The 26,276-nt window shown below is 39.5% G+C and overlaps 1 protein-coding gene across 1 annotated transcript in view; it reads left to right on the forward strand.

Annotated features, from left to right (window-relative positions):
* Nucleotides 1-545: 545 nt before the first annotated feature.
* Nucleotides 546-26,276, forward strand: part of UVSSA (UV stimulated scaffold protein A) — a 42,400-nt gene continuing 16,669 nt past the window's right edge. The window contains exons 1-8 of the mRNA XM_070751407.1: nucleotides 546-692; nucleotides 1,447-1,546; nucleotides 3,639-3,969; nucleotides 4,910-5,030; nucleotides 6,261-6,674; nucleotides 9,708-9,817; nucleotides 11,344-11,469; nucleotides 23,339-23,453. Coding sequence (XP_070607508.1) covers nucleotides 674-692; nucleotides 1,447-1,546; nucleotides 3,639-3,969; nucleotides 4,910-5,030; nucleotides 6,261-6,674; nucleotides 9,708-9,817; nucleotides 11,344-11,469; nucleotides 23,339-23,453 — 1,336 coding nt within the window. The 5' untranslated portion in view covers nucleotides 546-673. The remainder of the gene's footprint in view (nucleotides 693-1,446; nucleotides 1,547-3,638; nucleotides 3,970-4,909; nucleotides 5,031-6,260; nucleotides 6,675-9,707; nucleotides 9,818-11,343; nucleotides 11,470-23,338; nucleotides 23,454-26,276) is intronic.

Genomic DNA, 26,276 nt, shown 5'->3' on the forward strand with positions numbered 1-26,276 from the left:
ATCTCCCTCTCTATCTTTACCTATCTATCTGTATTTATCTCTACCTATCTATATCTCTATATCTCTCTACCTATCTATCCCTATCATCTATATGTCAAAAATGTCTAGAATAGTAGTAGTTTGTATAAACAACATAAGTAAAATTAAAAAGGGACAATAGGACAGGGACGGTAGGGACAATGGAACGCTTATGCACGCCCCTAACTTTTATATAAGTTAATAATTTTATATAATGAAATAATTTTGAAGCTATTTTTATTTTATAATTGTTGGTCTTCCTCCCCACCCACCCCCACCACTATTCCGAGAGTTGGAAGGCGCCTCTCGTGGGGGGAGGGCACGAACAGCAGGAATGTGGGAACATGTCAACCTGCCTTGCAGTGCATCCACATGTGTCGCCCTAATTCGGAGGAAGGTCTTTCTTTATATGACAAGCCCGGGCAGAGACCTGGGGGTGACGTCACCGCACCACTACTATTACCAGCCCCGCCCTTTTTCTTTCCAGGCCTCACATTGGTTAGAGAGAACACCGTGACGACAGAGGCCAGGCTCCTCCTCCTCCTCTCGGTTCCGGGAGAGAGTGCGCCTGCGCAGAAAGCAGCCAAACCTCTCGTCTCAGGCTTTGAGGCGGCGGCGGCTGGGTGACGGGGGTCCTGGCAGCGCCGCCGCCGCCATGCAGAGCTCGGGCGCAGGTGCGGCGCGGGAGGGCAGGCGGGGAGGCGAACTTGGGCGGGGGTCCGGATTGAGACGGGCGGGTTGAGAGGGTTGGACTAGTGCCAGGGGTAGACAAAGTTGCCTCTTCTGTGACTTGTGGACTCCAACTCCCAGAATTCCCTAGCCACTCATGTTAGCGCAGGAATTCTGGGAGTTGAAGTCCGCACCTCATAGAAGAGCCAACTTTGCCTACCCCTGGTCTAGATGACCTCCAGGAGTCCCTTTCCAAATCCTTCTATTGTTCTGCTTTTGCTACCCTGTTCCTTTTCACTGTTTCTTCTGGAATTTGTGTTTCTCATGTCAGTTTGTTGTTATCTGTTTGTTACACTGTTGTTCTTTTTAAAAAAAATGTTTTTAGAGGTTTTAATGGTTATGATCGAAACATTTAAATATGTTAAAGGGATAAATAAGGTTCAGGAGGGAAGTGTTTTTCATAGGAAAATGAATGCAAGAACAAGGGGGCCCAATCTGAGGTCAGTTGGGGGAAAGATCAGAAGCAACGGGAGAAAATATTATTTGATTGGAAGAGTAGTAGATGCTTGGAAGAAACTTCCAGACGACGTGGTTGGCAAATCCACAGGAACTGAATGTAAACATGCCTGGGATAAACATAGATCCACCCTAAGATAAAATACAGGAAATAGTCTAAGGGCAGATTTAGATGGACCAGGAGGTCTTTTTCTGCCGTCAATCTTCTATGTTTCTAAAGCCGGGATGGTTTTGTTCCCCCAGGGATGGACCAGCAGCTGTCTCAGCTTGTGGAAGACTTGACCACCTCTGGGGAACCACAGCTGGATCCGAAGAAGATGAAAGCCCTGAAGAACATCTGCAGGTAGCCGTGGAAGAGGATAATTTGTAGCTCAGGGTTCACTTGGTCCTCTCTAAGCTGTGTGGTTTTCTCACAGACCTCGCAAGACCCAGCTAGAGAACATCATCAGTGCTGGAAGGAGGTCCCTGCGTGTGGTCCCTTCACTTAAAGATCCATCTATTAATTTATTAATTTAATTTATGTGCCGCCCAACTCCCAAGTGACTCTCCTCCCGGGCACCCTTTTTTTGAACATTTACCATCTGCCAGACAAGATAATAAAAACAAGGAAAAATAGGCAGAAAAACTATACTGCTCAAAAAAGTAAAGGGAACACTTAACACAATATACTGTAACTCCAAGTAAATCAAACTGTGAAATCAAACTGTCCACTTAGGAAGCAACACTGACTGACAATCAATTTCACATATGTTGTCAGCACATTCAACTTTGTACAGAACAAATTATTAAATGACAATATTTCATTCATTCAGATGTAGGATGGGTTCTTGGAGGGTTCCCTTTATTTTTTTGAGTAGTGTATATTGAATTCTACTGTATTGTGCAATATTAATGCCATATCCAGGCTTTTCAATTCAATTGTGTAGAATGTGAAGGATGCGTGCTTGTGTTTTTATAGTTTATAATGTATGGTAAAGTTATAGCTTTTATAGTTATAATGTACACATTTAATTCCTTTGTGCGAGGTGCAGTGACAATAAAGTAAATGCCCCAAGTCCTCGGAAAGGGGTGGTATACAATTCTAATAAATTATTATTATTATTATTAATTATTATTAAACTTAAACTTAATTTCACTAAAATATTGAGTTTTTGAAAATAATTTCTTGCAAAAAGATATCTCTCTAAAAAATTTTATTAATACACATAGAAACAATAGCAAACACACAACATACATTTGGGTTATTTACAACCCCATTTCTATCAGAAATTCTTATTGGAGATACTGTATATATTATTATTATTATTATTATTATTATTATTATTATTATTATTTATTGGATTTGTATGCTGCCCCTCTCCGCAGACTAGGGGCGGCTAACAACAGTGGTAAAACAACATGAACAATCCAATTAATAAAAACAACTAAAAAACCCTTATTATAAAAAACCAAACATACACACAAACATACCATGCATAACTTGTAATAGCCTAGGGGGAAAGGATAACTTAACTCCCCCATGCCTGGCGACAAAGGTGGGTCTTAAGTAATTTGCGAAAGGCAAGGAGGGTGGGGGCCGTTCTGATCTCTAGAGGGAGTTGGTTCCAGATGGCCGGGGCCGCCACAGAGAAGGCTCTTCCCCTGGGGCCCGCCAAACGACATTGTTTGGTCGACAGGACCCAGAGAAGGCCAACTCTGTGGGACCTTATCGGCCGCTGGGATTCGTGCAGTAGAAGGCGGTTCCGGATGTATTGTGGCCCAATGCCATGTAGGGCTTTAACAGTCATTACCAACACTTTGAATTGTGACCGGAAACCGATCGGCAGCCATTATATACATTTTTATCGAAAGTAAGCTTTTGATAAATCATGACAGACTCTGCTAATTTAGATGAACAAAAACACTGAGCAATGCCTTTTAGTACTGAATAAACCCCTACATTTCAAGAGAGATTTATAGCCTTGCCTCTCCATCTTTTGAGCTTGGAATGTGAAATTGCATCGTAGAGTATTGACCGTGCATGATCATCACATTCCCTGCTTGTATTGTTGCCAATTCTCTTCTGTGTAAGAGGGAATAAAGGATTCATTTGCTTGAAGATCTCGGGGAAAGATTTGTGGAATTGCCTTGCTCAAAAAAGTAAAGGGAACACTTAACACAATATAACTCCAAGTAAATCAAACTTATGTGAAATCAAACTGTCCACTTAGGAAGCAACACTGATTGACAATCAATTTCACATATGTTGTCAGCACATTCAACTTTGTATAGAATAAAGGATTCATTTGCTTGAAGATCTTGGGGAAAGATTTGTGGAATTGCCTTAGTCGAACCAGAACACTAATAAGAGAGAAACTTAGGACAGGGACAATAGACACATTGGTGCACTTACATCACTTAATAACAAGCTTACCTGGCCATTGCCGTTCCTACAGGGCTTCTGATGAGCACATCAACCATGTTTACCACCTGCTGATGTCCCAGTTAAACCAGGATCACGCCGAAATCCGCCTTTCCGCCTTTCAGATCCTGGATCAGCTCTTCGCCCGCTCGCATCTCTTCCGAACGCTGCTGATTTCCAACTTCCAAGAATTCTTGGAGCTGACGGTGGAAACGGACTACGACCAGCCTCTTCCTCCACCCGCTGACGTAGCCCAGAAGCTGAAAAAAGCCGCCATTAAATCCGTACAGGAATGGCACGAAAAGTACGGAGAAGCCTACAAGAAACTTTCCTTGGGATATTTCTTCTTAAAACAGAACAAGAAGGTATTTGAATGCTAGCAGGTTGTGGCTTCAGTCTTCAGAGCAGTGATTTCCTTTTTTAAAAAAATTAATTTTTAAAAAATTAATTTTTAAAAAATTACAACACAAAAAAACAAAAACAAACAACTGTTTAGGTTATTTATTTACAACCCCTTTTTACTCAGAAGTTGTTATCGGAGATATGGGAGCAGCTATTATTTAAAATTTATACATTTTTACATTTCTTTGTTATTCTTATTACTAACATTCTTTATAGTGTACAGTGTTTCCTTGATTTTCGCGGTTTCAAACTTCGTGAATAGCCTATACCACGGTTTTTCAAAAAATATTAATTAAAAAATACTTTGCGTTTTTTTCCTATACCACAGTTTTTCCCACCCGATGATGTCATATGCCATTGCCAAACTAATAATTTTTGCAAATAAATAACAAAAATAATAATTATTGTTAATAAATAATTATGTTTATAAATATCAGGATCACTTAGTGTCTTATTCAATGGTGAGTACCAGTAATAATGGTGAGTAAATGGTTGTTAAGGGAATGGGAAATGGTAATTTAGGGGTTTAAAGTGTTAAGGGAAGGCTTGGGACACTGTCCATAGCCAAAAATGGTGTATTTACTTCCGCATCTCTACTTTGCAGAAATTCGACTTTCGCGGGTGGTCTCGGAACGCATCCCCCGCGGAAATCGAGGGAACACTGTATATACAATTAATACTCTCTCAATGGCAGGGAGACACTGGAAAAATATGAGGAAATAATCTTTAATGCAACACCAAAAACCCTCCCCACCCCTATACACCAGTCAGCACTGTTCACCAGCAATCTTAGCATTTTATAAATAACCAAAATGGAACCAAATCCTGATATATTTTTTAAATTTTGCTTGGAATGTGCCTGTTGAGTTAAATGGGACTTATTTTTCTCCTGATCCTTTTTAGGTAGATTTTCAAGATGTCCATGCCAGAACGATAGCAGAACGGAGGAGAGATGAAGAGAGGCAAAGGCGATTGGATAATATTTACAAGGATAAAGCCCAAAAAGTTGAAAAGGAAATGAAAGGTGAGAGAGAGGTGATCTATTCATCTACATCCTGATTTTGAGTATTTGACAGATAATCTATCACTATTGTTCTACACACACTGAGAGCGGAGACAAATTCCTTGTGTGTCTACGGCAGTCACACTTGGCCCATAAAGACTTTGAATTCTAAAAGGGAGTAGCCACAGTTTTATTCCGTGCATGTTTATTAATTATTATTATTATTATTATTATTATTATTATTATTATTATTTATTAGATTTGTATGCCGCCCCTCTCCGAAGACTCAGGGTGGCTAACAACAATATAAAAAGACAATGTAAACAAATCTAATATTAAAAACAATCTAAAAAACCCCAATTTAAAGAACCACTCATACATCCAAGCATACCATGTATACATTCTATAAGCCTAGGGGGAAGGGAAATTTCAATTCCCCCATGCCTGACGACAGAGCTGGGTTTTAAGGAGCTTGCGAAAGGCAAGGAGGGTGGGGGCAATTCTAATCTCAGGGGGGAGCTGGTTCCAGAGGGATGGGGCCGCCACAGAGAAGGCTCTTCTCCTGGGTCCCGCCAAATGACATTGCTTAGTCATTGCTTATTAATAAGCATTGGATGAATTGATGGATAAATAAATGATTGATAGGGAGATAGCCCCATGGCCACGTAATCAAAGTTCATCCCTTTGGCAAATGACTTATATTGACTGCATAGAAACATAGAAGATGGACGGCAGAAAAAGACCTCCTGGTCCATCTAGTCTGCCCATATACTATTTCCTGTATTTGATCATAGGATGGATCTATGTTCATCCCAGGCATGTTTCAATTCAGTTCCTGTGGATTTACCAACCCCGTCTGCTGGAAGTTTGTTCCAAGGATCTACTACTCTTTCAGTCAAATAATATTTTCTCATGTTGCTTCTGATCTTTCCTCCAACTGACCTCAGATTGTGTCCCCTTGTTCTTGTGTTCACTTTCCTATTAAAAACACTTCTCTCCTGAACTTTATTTAACCCTTTAACATATTTAAATGTTTCAATTGTGTCCCCCTTTTCCTTCTGTCCTCCAGACTAGACAGGTTGAGTTCTTGAAGTCTTTCCTGATACAGTAGGTAGGGAGGAAAAAAGTACGTTTTATACCTGGAAAAAATACGGTAATTGCTGGGTTTCCATATGTGAGCTAATCCTTTTGAAGAGACGAGTTGGCCTTTCAGTATCCTCCTGCCCTAAATGTCTTGAATTTCCTTGGCAGATACGTCTCCAGAAATCCAATCTGTGCTGACCGAGCTGGAGAGTTGTTTTCAGCTGCTGGTTCCGGATCCTTTGGACTTCACCGTGGACGAGATTGAAGCCACAGATTGGAGGAGAGGCGAAGTGGCCCAAACAGCCCCCTGGTCTTCGGAGCAGGTTGCAAACCAGCAAGGAGCTTCCTGGGATCTCGATCAACAACCTTGTTGTAGCAAGGACCTCCCTGGTGTTAGTCCGGGGCCAAAAACTGATCCCCGAGACTCCGGTGAAGAAACAGAGGAATACCATGGTCCGAAAGGTCCCTTAAAGCCCGAATCGACTTCTCTCGGCCTTATGGGAGACGAGGATCCCGCAATGTTTCTTCGCAGCCACGGGCTCGGCTCTTACAAATACACCCTCAGTCTTGAAGTATCTTCAGGTACTTGAACCTATTTCGCTTAGGCCAGGGGTAGGCAAAGTTGATTCTTCTATGATATGTGGACTTCAACTCCCAGAATTCCTGAGCTAGCATGATTGGCTCAAGAATTCTGGGAGTTGGTGATAGCACTATATAATGATATGGCACAAATGGACTTATTGATAAGAATTTAAACATGTAAAATTCTCTAATATAGTTTACGTGATATATGGTAAGAAGTATTTTTTTTATTTTAGATATATATAGAACCTCTAGTAATTATATAATAAGTTGATACTGGATTGATTGATTTAATGTACAAATGAAAGTTTGAATTAAGTTTGGCACAGTAGAGAGTTTGATATTGTTTATGCTGATTTAATGTAATCTTTTAGTGTAAGATGGGAAAAAGATTGTTATTTTGAGGTTTTCCATATGATAAGGTTGTATAAGCTGTTCTGTCTGGGTTCCCCCAGATGTTAACACCAACTAAAAAGAGTAGCCAGACACGCTAGTAAAAAGCAAAGTCATTTAATATCTTTGAAAACAAACACAGATAACAAAAACTGTTCTTACAAACTGGAATGCTGTGAAGCTTCACAGAAGAGTCACGACGGCCAGACAATACAACAAGCTTCTTGCTGGCACACACACCACTGTAGATAATAAAACCCATGCCTCCCCCAAGTTTTCAGCCTTCAAGGCCACAAGCCAGAATCACAGACGCCAAGGATCGAAGCAAGGTCACAGGTCTCCCAAAAGATAACTCCACAATACAGGAAGGGCGGGCCTGCCTTTTCAACCTTTCTGAGGAGAACCACACCCAAACCCAGCTGTTGCCTATTAGGGATGGAAATACCTGGCTAATTGTCCCCTTCGTTGTGCTGCCCTTCTCTGCCTCATATCTATGATGGCTTGTGCATTCTCATCTAATAACTCCAGGCTGCTTGCTGGGGAGAGCTCCCCCCCGGGGGTCTCAGACTGTTTCCCCTCCTCCTTGTCCTGACATTCCTGTTCCCCGTCTGCCTGGTTCTCCTCCTCCTCCTGTTCTTCGTCCTCCCCCTCTGAGCATGGAGCCGGCAGAGTTCCAGCCGTTACCTGAGGAGCCTCAGACTGAATCACAACAATAAGCCCTATATAATTTTTTTTTAAATAGAAGAAAGATAATCTCCATTGAATGATTAAAATTGAATGGGTCCAAAGACGGGCTACAAAAATGGTGGAAGGTCTTTAGCATAAAACTTATCAGGAAAAACTCAATGAACTCAATCTGTCTAGTCTGGAGGACAGAAGGGAAAGGGGAGACATGATCAAAACATTTTAATATGTTAAAGGGTTCAATAAGGTTCAGATGGGAAGTGTTTTTAATAGGAATGTGAACCCAAGAACAAGGGAGCACAATCTGAAGTTAGTTGGGGGAAAGATCAGAAGCAATGGGAGAAAATATTATTTTACTGAGAGTAGTAGATGATTGGAACAAACTTCCAGCAGACGTGGCTGGTAAATCCACAGGAACTGAATGTAAACCTGCCTGGGATAAAGATAGATCCATCCTAAGATAAAATACAGGAAACAGTATAAGGGCAGACTAGATGGACCATGAGGTCTTTTTCTGCCGTCAATCTTCTATGTTTCTATGTGTCTAATAGAAAAAGAAAAATTTTATATATGTTAGATAGATAGATAGATAGATAGATAGATAGATAGATAGATAGATAGATAGATAAAAAGAGAGAGGGATGGATGGATGGATGGATGGATAGATAGATAGATAGATAGATAGATAGATAGATAGATAGATAAAGAGAGAGAGGGATGGATGGATGGATAGATAGTTAGATACGGTAGGTAGGTAGGTAGATATGGTAGATAGACAGACAGAAAGACAGACAGATGTCAAATATAAATAATAAAAACAGTAAAAAACCCATTATAAAAACCCTGGTGAAATAGAACAATGCACACAAGTAATGAGTTACCCAAACACTCAACCAAGAACATTATTTTCAAGTCAATAAGTGTTGAACCATTATTCTTGGAAATAATGAAACTGGGGAGAGGAAGAATAAATTTAAACAGGAAGAAATAATAATTGTAAGATGGGGCACTATTAGATTAAAAGTGGGGAAGGAAATTTCAGTCTGTCAGCTGTGATAGGAGTAAAGAGGAGAAGGAAAAAGAGGGAGGAAGAAGGAAACGAGGAGAGAGAAGAAGAGAGGAGTGAGAAGAAGTGGGAGAAGAGGGAAGGAAAGAAGAGGAGGAGAAAAGGAGCAATAAAGTAGGAAGAGAAGATATAGAGAGAGGTGGGGAATGCAAAAGACAAACTGAAGAAATGGAATGGAAAATTGGTGCAAAGCAGGATATTGATTTATGATTGATTGATTCATTGCTTATTTGACCCCTATGACAATCATTAAGTGTCGTACCACATGATTCTTGACAAATGTATATTTTATTTTATGTACGCTGAGAGTGTATGCACCAAGACAAATTCCTTGTGTGTCCAATCACACTTGGCCAATAAAATTCTATTCTATTCTATTCTATTTAAAGCATATGTATATGTATAGCGTTGATTATCTCAAGGTAGGTAAATATTGATGTTTGTATGGAGTTTGTGGAGAAAAATAAAATAAAAAATTCAAAAAAAATCAAAACAAGGAGAGGCGCAGCCTAGAACCAAGAAACTTCTCAACAGTGAGAACAATTAACCTGTGGAACAACTTGCCTCCAGAAGTTGTGAATGTTCTAACACTGGAGGCTTTGAAGAAGAGATTGGACAATCATTTGTCTGAAATAGTATAGTGGGTTGGACTAGAAGACCTCCAAGGTCCCTTCCAACTCTATTACTGTTATTGATTTCCCCCCCCACTGAATTTATCAGTGTTGTCTGTGTTTTTCTCTCTGCATATACATTGTGTACATACAGTATATGTACATTGTATGTTTGTATTACACTGTAGGTATACACACGCAGAGAGAGAGAGAGAGAGAGAAATACACAAGAATCCTGAGAGAGAAATTTGACCTGTTGACCTCCTTTGTCCCTCTTAGATGTGAAGCTGAGCGAGAACGAAGACAATGCAGCCATCATAAGTAACCTTTCGGATAGTTTTAAGCTCATAATGAATAAATATTTGCCATTGGTGCAGTCTTGGATTCAGGTGAGCCTTTTTAAAAAAAATAATTGTTATTGAATAATTTTAAAAACAACCTGCATACAAATATACATACCATTTATCTATCTATCTATCTATCTATCTATCTATCTATCTATCTATCTATCTATCTATCTATCTATCTATAGATTAGATTAGATTAGATTAGATTAGATTAGATTAGATTAGATTAGATTAGATTTGTATGCCGCCCCTCTCCGTAGACTCGGGGCGGCTCACAATACAATAAAACAGTTCATGACAAAAATATATACAAATCAAACATACACCAAACTCCACATCAACATATAAACATAACCTGACAAAAACATAAACAATTATTATTTCTTGCAGCGTTACATGGCGTTGTATCTTCTATGTTACTGTACCACTAATTTCTTCTCTATCTTTAAATATGTCTTAATTTTATTCTATTGCTATTTTCACCTTCTTTAATCATCTTGTCTAAATCTGTCTGCTTGTCATCTTACATTCTGTGGTTCCTACCAAATGTTTTATTTGATTTTTAGGTTCTAATTAATTTTACCAGATCTCCCAGATTTTTAAAAATTCTGTTAACCTTGTAATTCCATAGTTAATGTGTTCATTTCTGCACATTCTAATATTTTTTTGTAATTATTACTGAGCCCTTTTTTTATTCTCTTAAGAATGAAGTTGGATTGCTTTCATTCTGCAATTATAGTGCTGCCCAGAACTTGGGGACCAAAACAGCTAAAATGCTTTTTTGGTCTCATCCAAGGGTAGGCAAAGTTGGCTCTTCTATGACATCTTTGCCGTCAGGCATGGGGAAACTAAACATCTCCCCTGGGCACGTTAATTTATACATGGTATGCTTGTGTGTGCGTTTGCTATTACATGGGGTTTCTCTTAAATCGTTAAACATTTTAATTAATTGGATTGTTGTGACTGTTTTTACTTGTTGTGAGCTGCCCCGAGTCTTCGGAGAGGGGCGGCATACAAGTCCAACTAATAAAATAAATAAATAAATAAATAAATCTGGACTTCAACTCCCAGAAATCCTGAGCTAGCATGATTGGCTCAGGAATTCTGGGAGTTGAAGTCCACAAGTCATAGGAGAGCCAAGTTTGTCTACCCCTGGACCAGTGGCACCTCTACTTACGAACTTCAGGTTCTTAAGTAGAAAAGTTTGTAAGAAGAAGCAATTTTTCCCATAGGAATCCATGTAAAAGCAAATAATGCCTGTGATTGGGGAAACCACAGGGAGGGTGGAGGCCCTGTTTCCTCCCAGGAGATTCCTAGAGGGGACCCAAGGAGGCTTCTCCCTGCCTTTCCCGGTTACAGTTTCGGAGGCTGGGGTTTGTAAGTGGAAAATGGTTCTTGAGAAGAGGCAAAAACAATCTTGAACACCCGGTTCTTATCTAGAGAAGTTTGTAAGTAGAGGCGTTCTTAGGTAGAGGTGCCACTGTATTTGCAAATTGCTATTATTTTTCCTTGCGGCGTTTGAAACGCCCAAGTCATCTTAGATGAACTAACCACTTTGCGATTTGTAGTTATTTACCAGGGCTGGCATAAGCGACGATCGCCTGAGAGAAGCCATTGACCTTAAAAATAGATTGGAGGCGGCTTTGCAGAAGGCTAAAAAAATGAACATTGATTTTAAAGAGAAGAGAAAACGGGTGAGTCAAACTCAGTATTTCTAATGAATATAAATTCAGTTACTGTGGATTTCCAACCACGTCTGCTGGAAGTTTGTTCCAAGCATCTACGACTCTTTCAGTAAATTCTTGGCTAGCTGGGGAATTCCACATTTCTTAACAGATTTTGAGGTTGAGCAACAGTGCTTTAATTGTCAATTCTCCAGCTCTGTTGCCTTTGTAACACCCAAAGAGAAGTTTATTTATTTTTTTCGGTGACACAAGCACATTTAAATGTGTTCCCCATTATAAGCCACGGTTTATTTTATTTCTCTTTTTATGACAATATTTACCGCAGCCTGACTTGATTACAGAGCAGGAGGTACATCTTAAATAGCTCATGAAGTCCTCACATTCTCTAGTTTGCTAATGTACCGTATATGTTATTTGTTCACTTGGTTGTCTGGTGCTTCCCCCCCCCCCTCCCCCGCGCTTGTCACGTTGACTGGTCATTGTCCATCGTAACCCGACACTTTTCCCTTTTACAGGTTTTATTCTTGGAAGCTACGTTGGGTCTTTTTACGTGTCATAAAATTAGCTCATGGCTTGCAATAATGAGCTTACCTGGAAAGCCTTTTTCTCTAATGTTTGCTTTCGATTATTAATGTTCCATGTTAAAAGTTACATTTTTAAGAACCCCTTTTGTTTATAAACAATCCAAGGGTGGTTCTTCCTTGCTTGGCGGCTGCAGGAAAAGCCATTTGGGTTTCCAATTTCACACCTTCTGCCGAGCTGTCGCTTAGCCGGTTCTTGAACAAGACGGGTTGATGGAGTCAATGACGCTGGGATTAAAATGGAAGGCCTTGTTCCCACATTATCCCTGCATGTGTGAGCAGAGACACACAACCTCCCTTCTCGGTGTATAATATTGCACCTAGAATGGTCGAGGAAATGGAGCCCCTCCCTTATGAAACCAGGTTGGTCTCTCCAGCCTTGAAAGACGGCGTTGAAGGGGGGACTTGATCGAAGGGTATAAAATCATGCACGGGATAGAAAAGGGGGATAGAGAAAAATTCTTTCCCCTATTACACAATATTATTATTATTATTATTATTATTATTATTATTATTATTATGTCAGTATAACACAGCCAACGAGATCACTATGCTGGATTTCGTATTTCATCACCAGTCGCGCCCTTCCCAAGCACCTAGGATTGTGTGATGTAGTGGCGAATTATGTTTGCCGATCCAAGTAAAGCCGCCTTTTGCAATTGACCGATGGAGATTTGGTCAATTCCGATGGTTTTCAAATGTTTTCAATTTATTATTATTATTATTATTATTATTATTATTATTATTATTATTATTATTATTATTATTATTTCAGTACAACACAGCAAACGAGATCACTATGCTGGATTTCGTATTTCATCACCAGTCGGGCGCTTCCCAAGCACCTAGGACTGTGTGATGTAGTGGCGAATTATGTTTGCCGATCCCAGTAAAGTGGCCTTTTGTAATTGACAGATGGAGATTTTGTCCATTCCGATGGTTTTCAAATGTCCACTGAGATCCTTTGGCCCTGCGCCCAGCGTGCCAAGTACCACTGGGACCACTTTCACTGGCTTATGCCAGAGTCGTTGCAGCTCGATTTTTAGATCTTCGTATTTCACTTATTTCTCTAGCTGCTTCTCCTCAATTCTGCTGTCTCCTGGGATTGCGATGTCGGTGATCCATACTTTCTTTTTCTCCACAATCACAATGTCTGGTGTGTTATGCTTCAGAATTCGGTCAGTCTGAAGTCGGAAGACCCACAGTAGTTTTGGTTGCTCATTTTCAACCACTTTTTTGGGCTTATGATCCCACCAGTTCTTTGCCACTGGTAAATGGTAGTTCCAGCACAAGTTCCAGTGGATCATTTGTGCCACAGCATCATGTCTATGCTTGTAGTCAGTTGTTGTTATTATTGTTGTTGTTGTTGTTGTTGTTGTTGTTGTTATTATTATTATTATTATTATTATTATTATTAATTAGATTTTTATGCCGCCCCTCTCTGAGGAAAAAAATTATCCTGGTTTGCAAGTAGCAGAAAGTTTGGAAGATCAGCCGTAGAAAAAATGAGAAGGTGCAGAAATACCTTTATTTATTTAAACCTTCAGCCAGCTTTTAATACTATTTTATATTTCAGTTAAACATTTAGCCTAAAATAATATGTGTGACCATCTAGAGGGCAGCATCTGGTTGAATTTTGAATTTTGGAAAGCAGAGCCAAAGTTGGAGTTGGCTAGTCTTTCATTATGGCAGTTTGAATAAAGCCTGTTACTTTATTTATTTTTATTTTATTTATTCATTTTTTCAAGTACGTATTGGTAGTATACAAAGATATAATATTTATATACATGATGCTAATAAGAGAGAAACATTAGGACAGGGGATGGAAGGCACGCTGGTGCACTTATGCACGCCCCTTACTGACCTCTTAGCAATCGGGAGAGGTCAACAGTAGATAGTCCAAGGATAGTCCTCCAGACAGAGGAGCTGTATTCGAGGATTGGTCTGGCCAACGTTTTGAAGAATTTTAAGTGTTTGTGCAAATCTGTTCAATAATTACTTTGAAAAAAAATTGCATTACTTTTGGAATGCAGCCTGTCATGTTTTGCCTTGTTTTACATATTTTTCTCACCTCGGTCATTAAGTGAATCAACGTAGGTGTTCAAGTTAGTGGCAGGGTTGTTAAATGAATCTTTCCTCGTTGTCTTTGCTTGTTGGATGGTCGCAAATGGGGATCAGTTGCCAAACGTCTGAATTTTGATAGCGTGACACATGGAGGCTGCCATGGTCAAAATTTAATTTAATTTAATTAATTTAGATCCCGTCCAACTCCCGAAGGATTCTGTGCAGCTTACAAACAAAAAAGACATCAAAAAACAGTTTAAAATATAATTTAAAACACCTTAATAAAATCATGCATATTCCCAAGTGTGAAGAGTGGACGCAAGTCCATTTCCTTCTGTGCCTTTATAACTTTAAACGTCCACTAAATGAATTGTTGCCAGTCGTAATCCAATTCAATGCCTGGGCTGATCAGAGAGCTCCACTCCGCAATCTGCTGGTTTGGGAAACAAAAGAAGATAAAAACGGACCCTCGTTAGTGTCTGATTTATACGACGTTAACGTTTTATTTAAAAGTTCCCGAATTGACAAAGTTATAAAAATCTGCGTCCCCGTGAAGATTCTTGGCAGTCGCTCTAATTGTCAGTCGATTCCAAAGATTTTTATACTCGGCTAAACAACCACCAAGGAGCAGGTGGATTTTACACACACACACACACACACACACACACACACACACACACACACACACTCTCCGTGCCTTCCCTTCCTTCAAGGTAATGGGGCACCCTTGGACACCCTGGCCCAATTCAAGATGGGAAGGTTGCCCCTGTGAATTGGTTGTGTTCCAAACGTGTGTTTGGTGTGTGTGTGTGTGTGTGTGTGTGTATGTGTGTGTGTGTGTAAAGAGAGGGGGGAAAGAGAGGGGGGTGAAAAAGAGAATGAGAAAGAAAGAGAAAGAAAGAGGGCATGAGAGAATGAGGTGATGAGAGAGACAAAGAGAATGAGAGAGAGAGCATGAAGGAATGAGACTGAGGGAGGGAATGAGCAAGAGAATGAGGGAATGAGGGAATGAGAGAGAATGAGGGAATGAGAGAGACAGAATGAGAGAGAGAATAGAAAGAATGAGAGAGAGAATGAGGGAATGAGAGAGAGACACACAAAGAGAGTAAGGGAATGAGAGAAAGAATGAAAGATAAATGAGGGAATGAGAAAGATAGAATGAGGGAGAGAGCAAGAGAATGAGAGAGGGAGAGAAAGAAAGAAGGAGAGAGAAGGAGAAGGAGAAGCAGGGAACGAGAGAGAGAGAATGAGGGAATAAGAGAGAGAATGAAGGAAAAAGAAAGAGACAGAATGAGAGAGAATGAGGGAATGAGAGGCAGAGAGCATGAGAGGGAATGAGGGGATGAATGAGAGAGACAGAATGAAAGAAAGAGAGAGAAAAAAGAGAACAAGAGGGGGAATGGGGGAACAAGAGAGAGACAGAGAGAGAGAGAGAAGAACTCCTTGGCCCAAAGTCCTCTTGAGGGGTGTGGAGGGAGGGAGGGATTCCCAGTGAGGAGACGGTGTGGGTGAGATATTGGTGTGGTAGAATAATTTGCAAGATCTTCTGCTGAGGATATTAGCATATAAATAGCAGGTGCAGTGATGGCCACCACAGTTGAGTACGCTTAATTTTTACTTTATAAGAGAGAATGGGTTTTTAAATGCATAGTCATCAAGCCTGCTGAAAGACAAATGAAGTTTAGAGTTCACTTAGGAGAGGATTACCTCACATTAGCCGGGAAAGATCACAACTCAACCTCCGGGGCCCTACTTACCCTCACACGCCTGAACGGATGCCGGTTCTTGAGGGGAGGGAAGAAGAAGACGTCCACTGCCCACATTGTGAGGCACAAAGTGGCTTGTATGTTTTTTAGAAATTCAGAGTTGGTGAGCTAATCAAGAGTTGTTAACCTAACCCATGAGCTTCTGCTCCGGTAATCTCGCACTACTAACCAGAGCAAACAAAACTTTCGCCAGACCAATCCTCGAATGCAGCTCATCTGTCTGGAACCCACAACGTATTTCGGACATAGAGACTCTAGAAAATGTCCAGAGATACTTTACGAGAAGAGTCCTCCACTCCTCCACTCGCAACAGAATACCCTACGCAACTAGACTCACAATCTTAGAAAGTTTAGAACTACGTCCCCTTAAACATGACCTAAGCACAGCCCATAAAATCATCTGCTACAACCTCCTTCCTGTCAACGACTACTTCAGCTTCAACCACAACATCACACGAGCACACAACAGACAAAAACTTAAAGTAAACCACTCCAAACTCGACTGCAGGAAATACGACTTTAGTAACCGAGTAGTTGATGCCTGGAACTCACTACCTGACTCTGTAGTATCATTACCTAACCCTCAAAGCTTGACCCTTAGACTCTCCAATGTTGACCTCTCCCAATTCCTAAGAGGTCAGTAAGGGGCGTGCATAAGTGCACCAGCCTGCCTTCCGTCCCCTGCCCTAATGTTTCCCTCTTACTAGAACCATGTATATAAACATTGTTATATCTTTGTACACCACCAATATGTACTTGACAAAACAAACAAATGAATAAATAAATAATCTCTCCCAGATGTGTCTCCAGCGGATGTGTCTGCAGTTGTGGCTGTGCACCGTTCAGTGGGCCTTGACTCCTGGCCACATCCGTGTCATTTTCTGAGTAAGGGTTCAGGCGTGGCTGGCCGTTGCCTCCTTCCTAGGGCCGAGGAAGAGGGACTGGCCAACGTCACCCAGCTGGCTGCATGCCTACAATGGGACCAGAACACGGAGTCTCCCAGTTTCTACCTGTAGCCATTAAGCCAGACTGGCTCATAGGAAGGAAAGAAAGATGGGAGGGGGGGAAGGGAAGGGAAGGAAGGAAGGAAGATAAGATAGTCAGACAGACAGATCGATGATGGGTAGGTAGGTAGATGATAGACGGACAGGCAGACAGACAGATGATGGATAGATAGATGATAGGTAGGTAGGAAGAGAGATAAATAATGGATGGATGGTTAGATGATACGGTAGGTAGATAGGTAGATGATAGATAGAAATATACAATGGATAGATAGTGCATGATGGATGCATTTAATTAATTAACATTGAAAGAATTTGCAAGCAGGTTAGAGCTGGGAACATCGTTAGCACCCGGTTAGGGCTGGAAAGAAACTTACTCAGAGCAAGTTAGGGCAATGAAAAAACTCCTGCAGAGAGTTAGGACTTGGAAGACATTCTTTGCAAAGAGTAACAACGAAAGAGCTTGCAAGCCGGTAAGAGCTGGGAACATTGTTAGGGCTGGTGAGGGCTGGAAAGAAACTTACTCGAGTTACAGCAATGAAAAAAACCCTGCAAAGAATCAGGGCTTGGAAGACATTCTTTGCAGAGAGAAATAATGAAAGAGCCTGCAAGGTCAGAGCTGGGAAGATTATTAGCAGCTAGTTATAAGACGCACCCAAATTATCAGCCTCTTTTAGGGAGGAAAAATACGGTATTTCAATAAGCAATTTTTGAATGAAGAGGACGAAATGATCAAATGATCTCCTTTCCCCCCAAGTTTTGATAGCTCGCTCTTAAGATGTCTTCTCCCCACTCAATGCCACTTATAGTCAATTATCTTTTCAAATAAAGAGGAAGGCAGCTTGCTTAAAATAATAAGGATGTTAATATAAGTATTTGGGAACCGGGGGATTAACGCTAAGGCGTTAATATTCTTCTTTCTTACCACAAATGAGAACTTAATAAAGAAGTGATTCGACGAATCCAAGGGTGCAAACAATAAGCATAATATTTTATGAAAATGACCCTCATATTTAAAACCTGGCATTATATGTTATGCATTGTAGCCCCAAGTCCACATCTACCTTTTGGGAAATTAAAACCCATAAATTCTGTTTAGTGTTTGATATGCACTGTACTAGCTGAAAGCAATCATCGCCCCTAAAAACCTTGGTGGCTTTTCACCTTTCATAAATTCCTGGCTCGATCCTATACAAAAAATAATTTTCAGCTCCGTGGCTCATTGTTATTCAAACGTGATTGATTGTCGTCATTTGCTCCGCGAGGAAGTTAAGTGCTGCTGTCATTTCCAAAGAGTATAATTGGGACGTTTTACAGGTCAGTGGAAGTGACAGGCTCGGCTTTTGATTAGTGTTGGACTGATAACAAATATTACAGTTTCCCGTGATTAATGCTTCCTATAGTGGCTAAATGTGCACTTCACGGATTGCGCCTAAACAGGGTGAATTTGCATCTTATTATTCCGCTCGCCGGCAGAAATCTTTGTGCCTCTTTCACTGTAAGTGTGCAGGAATGTTGGTACCTTAGTTTCGTCTTACACACTTACACAAAAGTTCCAGCAAACTTTTAAACTCCATTTTAACTTTTTATTTTTATTTATTTATTTATTAGATTTGTATGCCGCCCCTTTCCGTAGACTCGGACGGCTCACAACATAATAAAACAATTCATAACAAATCTAATAATTTACATTTTAAAATTTAAGGTAGTTAAGAAAACCCCATTTTTAAGCAGACATACCTACAAACATACCATACATAAATTATATAGGCCCGGGGGAGATATCTCAATTCCCCCATACCTGGCGACAAAGGTGGGTTTTGAGGAGTTTACGAAAGGCAAGGAGGGTAGGGGCAGTTCTAATCTCTGGGGGGAGCTGGTTCCAGAGAGTCGGGGCCGCCACAGAGAAGGCTCTTCCCCTGGGGCCCGCCAACCGACATTGTGTAGTTGATGGGACCCGGAGAGGGCCCACTCTGTGGGACCTAATCGGTCGGTGGGATTCGTGCAGCAGAAGGCGGTCTCGGAGATATTTTTCTTCCAGTTTAACCTCGTCTGTAAATCCTCTTTAATATTAAATCCTTGTTTTTCTCCCATGTCATCCCTCTGCTAAACGTCTAACCACTTGAGCACTGTCTTATGCCTAAAGATGTTTTCCCATGTAATGTAGTAGGGCTGTATTATCATTCCTACTACTGTATTTTCCAGAGTATGAGACACACCGGAGTATAAGACACACCTTAGTTTTGGTGGAGGGAAATAGGGAAAAAGAATCTGCTTACCAGGCATTCATCTGGTCAGCTGTAGCACCTTATTTAATTCCATGGTTAGGGCTTTAAAAAAACTTTATTCCAAGAGAGTAACAATGAGAGCTTGCAAGTAAGAGCTGGGGACATCATTAGCTGGAAAGAAACATTTGGAGCAAGTAGAACAATGGAAAAAATCATGCAAAGCTTTAGGGCTTGGAAAACATTCTTCGCAGAGAGTAACAATGAAAGAGTTTGCAAGCCGGTAAAAGCTGGGGACATGGTTAGCACCCAAATAGGCCTGGGGAAAAACATTTAGAGCAATTAGAGAATGAAAAAAAACACCCTACAAAGACAGGGTTTGGAAAACACTATTTGCAGAGAGTAACAATGAAAGAGCTTGCAAGCCAGTAAGAGCTGGGAACATCATTAGCACCTGGAAAGAAACATTCGGAGCAAGTAGAGAAATGGAAAAAAACCCTGCAAAGACTTAGGGCTTGGAAAACATTTTTTGCAGAGAGAAACAATGAAAGACCCTGCAAGGTAAGAGCTGGGAAGATCGTTAGCAGCTAGTTAGGGCTGGAAAAAAGAAGAATCTACATTCAGGGTATAAGACGCACCCAAATTATCAGCCTCTCGAAACATCTCCAAAGAGAAACCAGAAAAGTCCACCTGCCTCTTGAAAAAAGCATTTTTGGGAGGCCTTGTTTTACCTCTTGTGGGAGATCTTTCTCCCCTTTACCCAGAATCTAACCATGACAAGAGATTTGGCAGTTCATAAAAGAAGCAATAACGAGTAATAAATTTATGAATCAGTTAACTTTTAATGTGCAATTTATTTTATCTATTTACAGTATGCCTCTTGTAATTTCAGTAATTCCTTGAATCCAAAGGCGTCATTATTATTTCTGGGGAAATAGGATGTGGGCTGTAATTCTTTCTCACAAGGCTGCCACAGGGAGAATGTGTAAAACGTCACACAATCATGTAAAGGTTTGGGTTTTTTTAAAAAATTCTTGCCATACACTAGTTTTTTAAAATTTTTGTTGTTGTTCTTTGAAGAAAGCTGCATTTCCTTCAAAAATAATCTTTTAAAAAGTGAATGGTCACTCTTATTTTGATGTACAGTAGTCCCTCGCTATACTGCGCTTCACCTACTGCGGCTTCACTTCATCGCGGGTTTTCAAGAAATATTAATGAGAAAAATCATTCGCAGATCTTCGCTGGTTCGCGGGTTTCTGACGAAGTCGATCGGCAGATTTAAACAGCCCGCCGAACTCGATCGGCAGGTTTTTCAAAAAAATATACAGTATATCTAAAATTGTAAATACTGTATTTAAATACTGTATCTAAAATAAATACTGTGTGGGAAGGGTTTATAAACACTTAAAACAATGAAAACTTACCAAACAATTACAATATAAATACTTAAATAAGTACTATCAGTCGATAAAATCCCCATCGCGGATTTCACCTATCGCGGCCGGGTCTGGAACGTAACACCAGCGATAGGTGAGGTCTTACTGTACTTGGCAAAATTTTAATTGTTTATTAAAATGTGTATGCTACCCCTCCTACTCTGAAAAGCAGCCCTATGGGATCAAACCTAAAAAAAATTAAAAATGCAGTATGGCAAAGCTTTCATTTTTCCCTGATAGATTTCTAATTTTTTAAAATAGTTTTTATTGAACAATTTTAAAAACATATAAAAACAAATATACACTGCTCAAAAAATAAAGGGAACACTTAAACAACACAATATAACTCTCATTTTACGACCTTGCTTGCTGCGGTTGTTAAGTGAACCATGTCAGTTATTAAATGAGTCACACAGTTGTTATGTGAATCTGGCCTCGCCGTTGACTTTGCTTTTTCAGAAGGTCGCAAAAAATGAATCTCATGTCGTAAGTACAAGACAACAGAAAATAAATACTAAGAATGGAATGTATTAAAGGATATAAATTAATATAATTGACTAAGCTTAAAATTGGTAAATAACTCTGGGTTATTAGAAGAAAGATTGATAACATGTGTCAATATATTTAATTTAAGTGATTATTAATTAGGATGAAATTAATTGGATTGGGATGAAATTATGAATTAATGAATATATATTATACTACCAAGAGAAAGATAAGAAAGGAATGGAAAGGAATGGTTAATTTGTGAATTCACTCCCTATTAGATAGGTTATTAAACAGAAACTATATGTAGAGAATTTATCGTCTAAATATTAAATACTAAATACAAGTAAATGTGGATTTACTATTGGATAAGGGTTTTTAGTTACTAAGAAAGTAAATAAGAATGAGAAGGAGACACTACGGCTTGTATTTAAGAAGTTAGAAATATTTTACTAAACACAAGAAGGAATATGAGTGGTAATATTAGAAGATAACACTTGGGAATAGTAATTTCGTTGTCTTAAATCTGTGACTTATTTTCAACTAACTTTTGGCCTGTCTATCACGTAAACTTTTTAAGCTACAGGATACCCTCAAAAGTCACACAAATCGGGCACATAAAGGAAAGAAAAGTAAAAACTTACCAAACATACTGTTTACAAAGCATAATTTTATTCCTACAAAGGCTATAATAGTTACTGCAAATTAAATTGTGCTCATACAAATAGTTTTTTAATCGAATGGTAATTATACATATTAAGGTAAAAATTTCCGCTTAGAGCTTTTTCTGGAGTGTTTAACCTGTGGACCTTCTCGCTTGATGCTCCAACAATAGTCAGCCATCCTATGTCCATCCCATCTACCTTGATCCCATGTCTCCGTGAACTTCAAATCTCGGTGGAATCGCTCACCCTGCTAATCACTGGGAAGTTAGCAAGAGGGCTATGTAAAAAAATGCAATTGGATGCTCATGTTGCCTAATTAACTATATTATATATATATATAAGGTGTAGAGAAAGAAACTTGGTGTGGTAGAAGAAAACTAACTACAGTTTTGAAACCAGCCTGTCTAATTAACTATACTGCTCCAAAAAAAAAAAGGGAACACTTGAACAGCAGAACATAATTCCAAGTCAATCAAACTTCTGTGAAAACAAACTGTCCACTTAGGAAGCAACACTGATTGACCATCAATTTCACATGTTGTCAGCACATTAAATTTGGACAGAACAAAGTATTCAAGGAGAATGTTTCATTCATTCAGATCTAGGCTGGGTTCTTTGAGGGTTCCCTTTATTATTATTTTTGAGCAGTATATAAAAAAGTTCAAAAATCAAACTCAACAGAAATCGCGTTACAAATTTGTTCCCCAAGGCAATCGATTCATTTTGGATGACGAAATTAGAAAAGGAGGCAGCAAGTTATCAAGTCAGATCGTGCAGAATGCAGCTGCGAGAGCAATCATGGGCTTCCCCAAATATGCCCATGTCACACCAACACTCCACAGTCTGCATTGGTTGCCCATCAGTTTCCGGTCACAATTCAAAGTGTTGGTTATGACCTATAAAGCCCTTCACGGCATTGGGCCAGAATACCTCTGGGACCACCTTCTGTCGCACGAATCCCAGCGACCGGTTAGGTCCCACAGAGTGGGTCTTCTCCGGGTCACGTCGACTAAACAATGTTGTTTGGCGGGACCCAGGGGAAGAGCCTTCTCTGTGGCGGCCCCGGCTCTCTGGAACAAGCTCTCCCCAGAAATTAGAATTGCCCCCACCCTCCTCGCCTTTCGTAAGCTCCTTAAAACCCACCTCTGCCGTCAGGCATGGGGGAACTGAGATATTCTTTCCCCCTAGGCCTCTACAATTTATGCATGGTATGTTTGTATGTGTGTTTGGTTTTATAAATAAGGGTTTTTTAGTTGTTTTAGTATTGGATTGTAACATGCTGTTTTTATCACTGTTGTTAGCCGCCCCGAGTCCACGGAATGGGGCGGTATACAAATCCAATAAATAAATAAATAAATATAGGCAAACATTATACCGAAGTTTAAGAAATAACAGAATGGATATTCCTTTTATAATGTTGTATGTAAGAAGACATTTGTTTTACGCTATATTGAAGATACTGTATGTGATGTTGTGAACATGTTTTGGGGGTTTTGGGTGGAGAAAATAAAAAGAATATTTTTGAAAAATAAACTAATACTAAATACATTGTGGGTGTAATGACACACAAACGTCGTGTCTGTGGCTTCAGCTAGATAGACTGAGATTTTTCACCCATGGCGCCTTGAACGTGTTTCTTTCTTTGTCCTAGATGAAAAGTCCAAAGGAGGGGGAGGAGGAAGAGGAGGAGGAAGATGAGTTTGTGGAGGTGCCGGAGAAAGAGGGCTTCGAACCCCACATCCCCCATCACCTTCGGGAAGAATACGGTGAGTTCCTCAATTCGTGAAGACTTTCAGCCTTGGCTTCAGCTTAGGACTATAATGGAGTCACAGTTGTAATTTCATAGTTGCAGTCTTTTACGTATTATCTTAGTTACAATTTTATTGTTTATGAATTTATAGGGTTTTTTTTCTCTTTTCAAGGCATATAAACAGTTTCTCCCATATAATATACACTGCTCAAAAAATAAAGGGAACCCTTAAGCAACAGAATATAATTCCAAGTCAATCAAACTTCTGTGAAATCAAACTGTTCACTTAGGAAGCAACACTGATTGACAATCAATTTCATTTTGTGGTCAGTACATTCAACTTTGTACAGAACAAAGGATTCCATGAGAATATTTCATTCATTCAGATCTAGGGTGTGTTATCTGAGTGTTCCCTTTATTTTTTTCAGCAGTATATATTTCTTTCATTTAGATAAAACTTTGATGTTAAGACAATTTACCGTAGAAAAGTTATTAGAGGTTGAATGTATATTTGTAAATGTGTTTGTCTTTTATTTTTTTTAAACAGAGCAGTTCTTAATCTTCCCCCTAATCCCACCATTTCTATCAAGACATAATCTCTTTCTCAAATTGTCTAAATGTTGGTTTTTTATTTCAATGTTTTCTAATGTTTATATTTAATAAAAATATTTTTTTTAAAAAACAGTGAGGACAATTAACCAGTGGAACTACTGGCCTCCAGACATTGTGGGTGCTTCATCCATGGAGGCTTTTAAGAAGGGATTGGACAACTAATTGCATGAAATGGTAGAGGGTTTCCAGCTTGAGTAGGGCGTCCCTTCCATCTCTATTCTGGTTGATTGATTGATTTTTTTTTTGATTGATTGAATTGGATGCTCAGTGGGCTGTTTACAAAGCATTGTCAGGAAATAAATAACCTTACATGAAATTGTCTGTGTTGCTTGGAATTTGCGGAACCGATTAACAGCAAATTACCAACTGCTTAACTTGGAATTAAAATTAATTTGCTTTTAATTAAAGCATTCTGCTCCGAAAACCCACACTCGTATGTATAAAATGAGCAATGCCTAAGATGTTTGCATCCTGATTAAAAGCCTCAAAGTTTCAACTCCTACTTCTTTGGAGATAAGAGAAGAAGCATTGAATTTTCCAATTTCCATTTTATCCTTGAAATGTAGAGCCATCCATTTCATGGATTACCGATTTCTCTTCTTTTCTTGGTACACCAGGTTTCTGTTCTGTGTCCGAACCGTTGCCATCCAGAAAGAGTTAGCGGAGTAGTTTTTAATTAATCTCACAGCTGCAAAACTACATTCTGGCCGCCATTAGGACAAAGAAATGAGTTTTGGGGTAGACGGGGAAGCCAATTTGATTTTCCTGTGGGCAAGATGGAATGCAAATTTGCAAAAGAATTTCGGTGATTAGGCCACTGAAGTGTGAAGACATAACCCATTAAGGGGTGTCATGCCAAATTAACATTACCAGGCTTTTTAATGACCCCTCATTTGTATAATCCTTATTTACACTACCACCTGATCACCAGGGGATGAGGGTTGGAGGTTTTTGCACTCAAAATGCCCAGCAAAAGAGCCCAATTTTGTTGAGAACGGGCCCCTCGATTGCAATTGGGAATTATTTTAAATCTTGAAAGAAAAATTTGGAACTTCATTAATATATTTGCCCAAAGATGGAAAGACAGGCCCATTTTCTCAATGGAAGAGTCGGTCTGGCTCTGGTTTTGGCACTAAACTAAAATGAAAAAAACCACTTCTGGATTGTCTACTGAAAACTGCAAATAAAATAAAACTTGTAATTGTAGGTTTCGGTGACTAGAAGGACTTTTGCAGTTGTAGAAATGGGTTGAAACTTTTAGATATGTAAAGGAAAAAAGTTGTGGCTGTAAATTTGTTTGTATCATACCGCAGTGGGAAAAAATTGAAAGTTTTATTTATATCGACTTCTGTACCGCCCAATCCAGTACTACTTTCTTTTTTCTCTTCTTTCTGGTCTTCTTTTCTCTTTTCACTTTCTCGATTTTTGCTTCTCTTTGTAGTAAACTTTAAGGAAATACTTAAAAACCAAGAGAAGTTATTTGTAAGTGTATTTTTGAATCAAAGCGAGGCTGGCAATTCCAGTAAAAAGCACAGAATGAAATGATGGTGGTAGATGAAGGCACAGTGCTAGATTAAAAAATTTATAAATGACATTAGAAGAATATAGTCTTTTAAAAAATTAAAAAATCAGGTGCCTAATCTGGAACCAGAGCACATTTGCGCATCTCTATATCAAAATTCAGCCTGTAACCCAGAGTGGTTCTTTGCCTTCACACAACATTTTCTTCCTGTGGAGTGGAAGACTGAGGGCTTTTCTCCCGCCTAAACTCTTTGGATTTTAGCTCATATTAATCAAAAATATTTTTTTTGTAGATTGGATGAATTGGAGCTGTATACAGAAAGGCAGATAGGAAGCAAACCTGTTCTCCAAAAAGTTTTATTTTTTAAAAATAATTTATGTTCTTGTTTGCAGTATGTTTCTGTTCCTTCCACTAAATCCTGATGAAGTCTGCTCTGATTTTTATTTTTTAAACAGTGGAGTTTTTAATCTTCCCCCTAATCCCACCATTTCTATCAGGACATAATCTCTTTCTCAAATTTACATTTTAATTACAAGGCCAGCTGAACGAGCTAAAATCAATAAAGTCAGCCTTCTCCCCGTCCAACTTTCTGCGGAAAACGCAACCTCTCTCTTCCCTTCTATTGATTTATCTCTCTTTAGCACTGCCTGCTTTATTACTGCAGGCAAATAGGTGCCATTTGGTCAATTTAAAGGAGGAGGGGAA

The sequence above is a fragment of the Erythrolamprus reginae genome, chromosome 4 (assembly GCF_031021105.1).
Source record: "Erythrolamprus reginae isolate rEryReg1 chromosome 4, rEryReg1.hap1, whole genome shotgun sequence".
Lineage (NCBI taxonomy): Eukaryota > Metazoa > Chordata > Lepidosauria > Squamata > Dipsadidae > Erythrolamprus > Erythrolamprus reginae.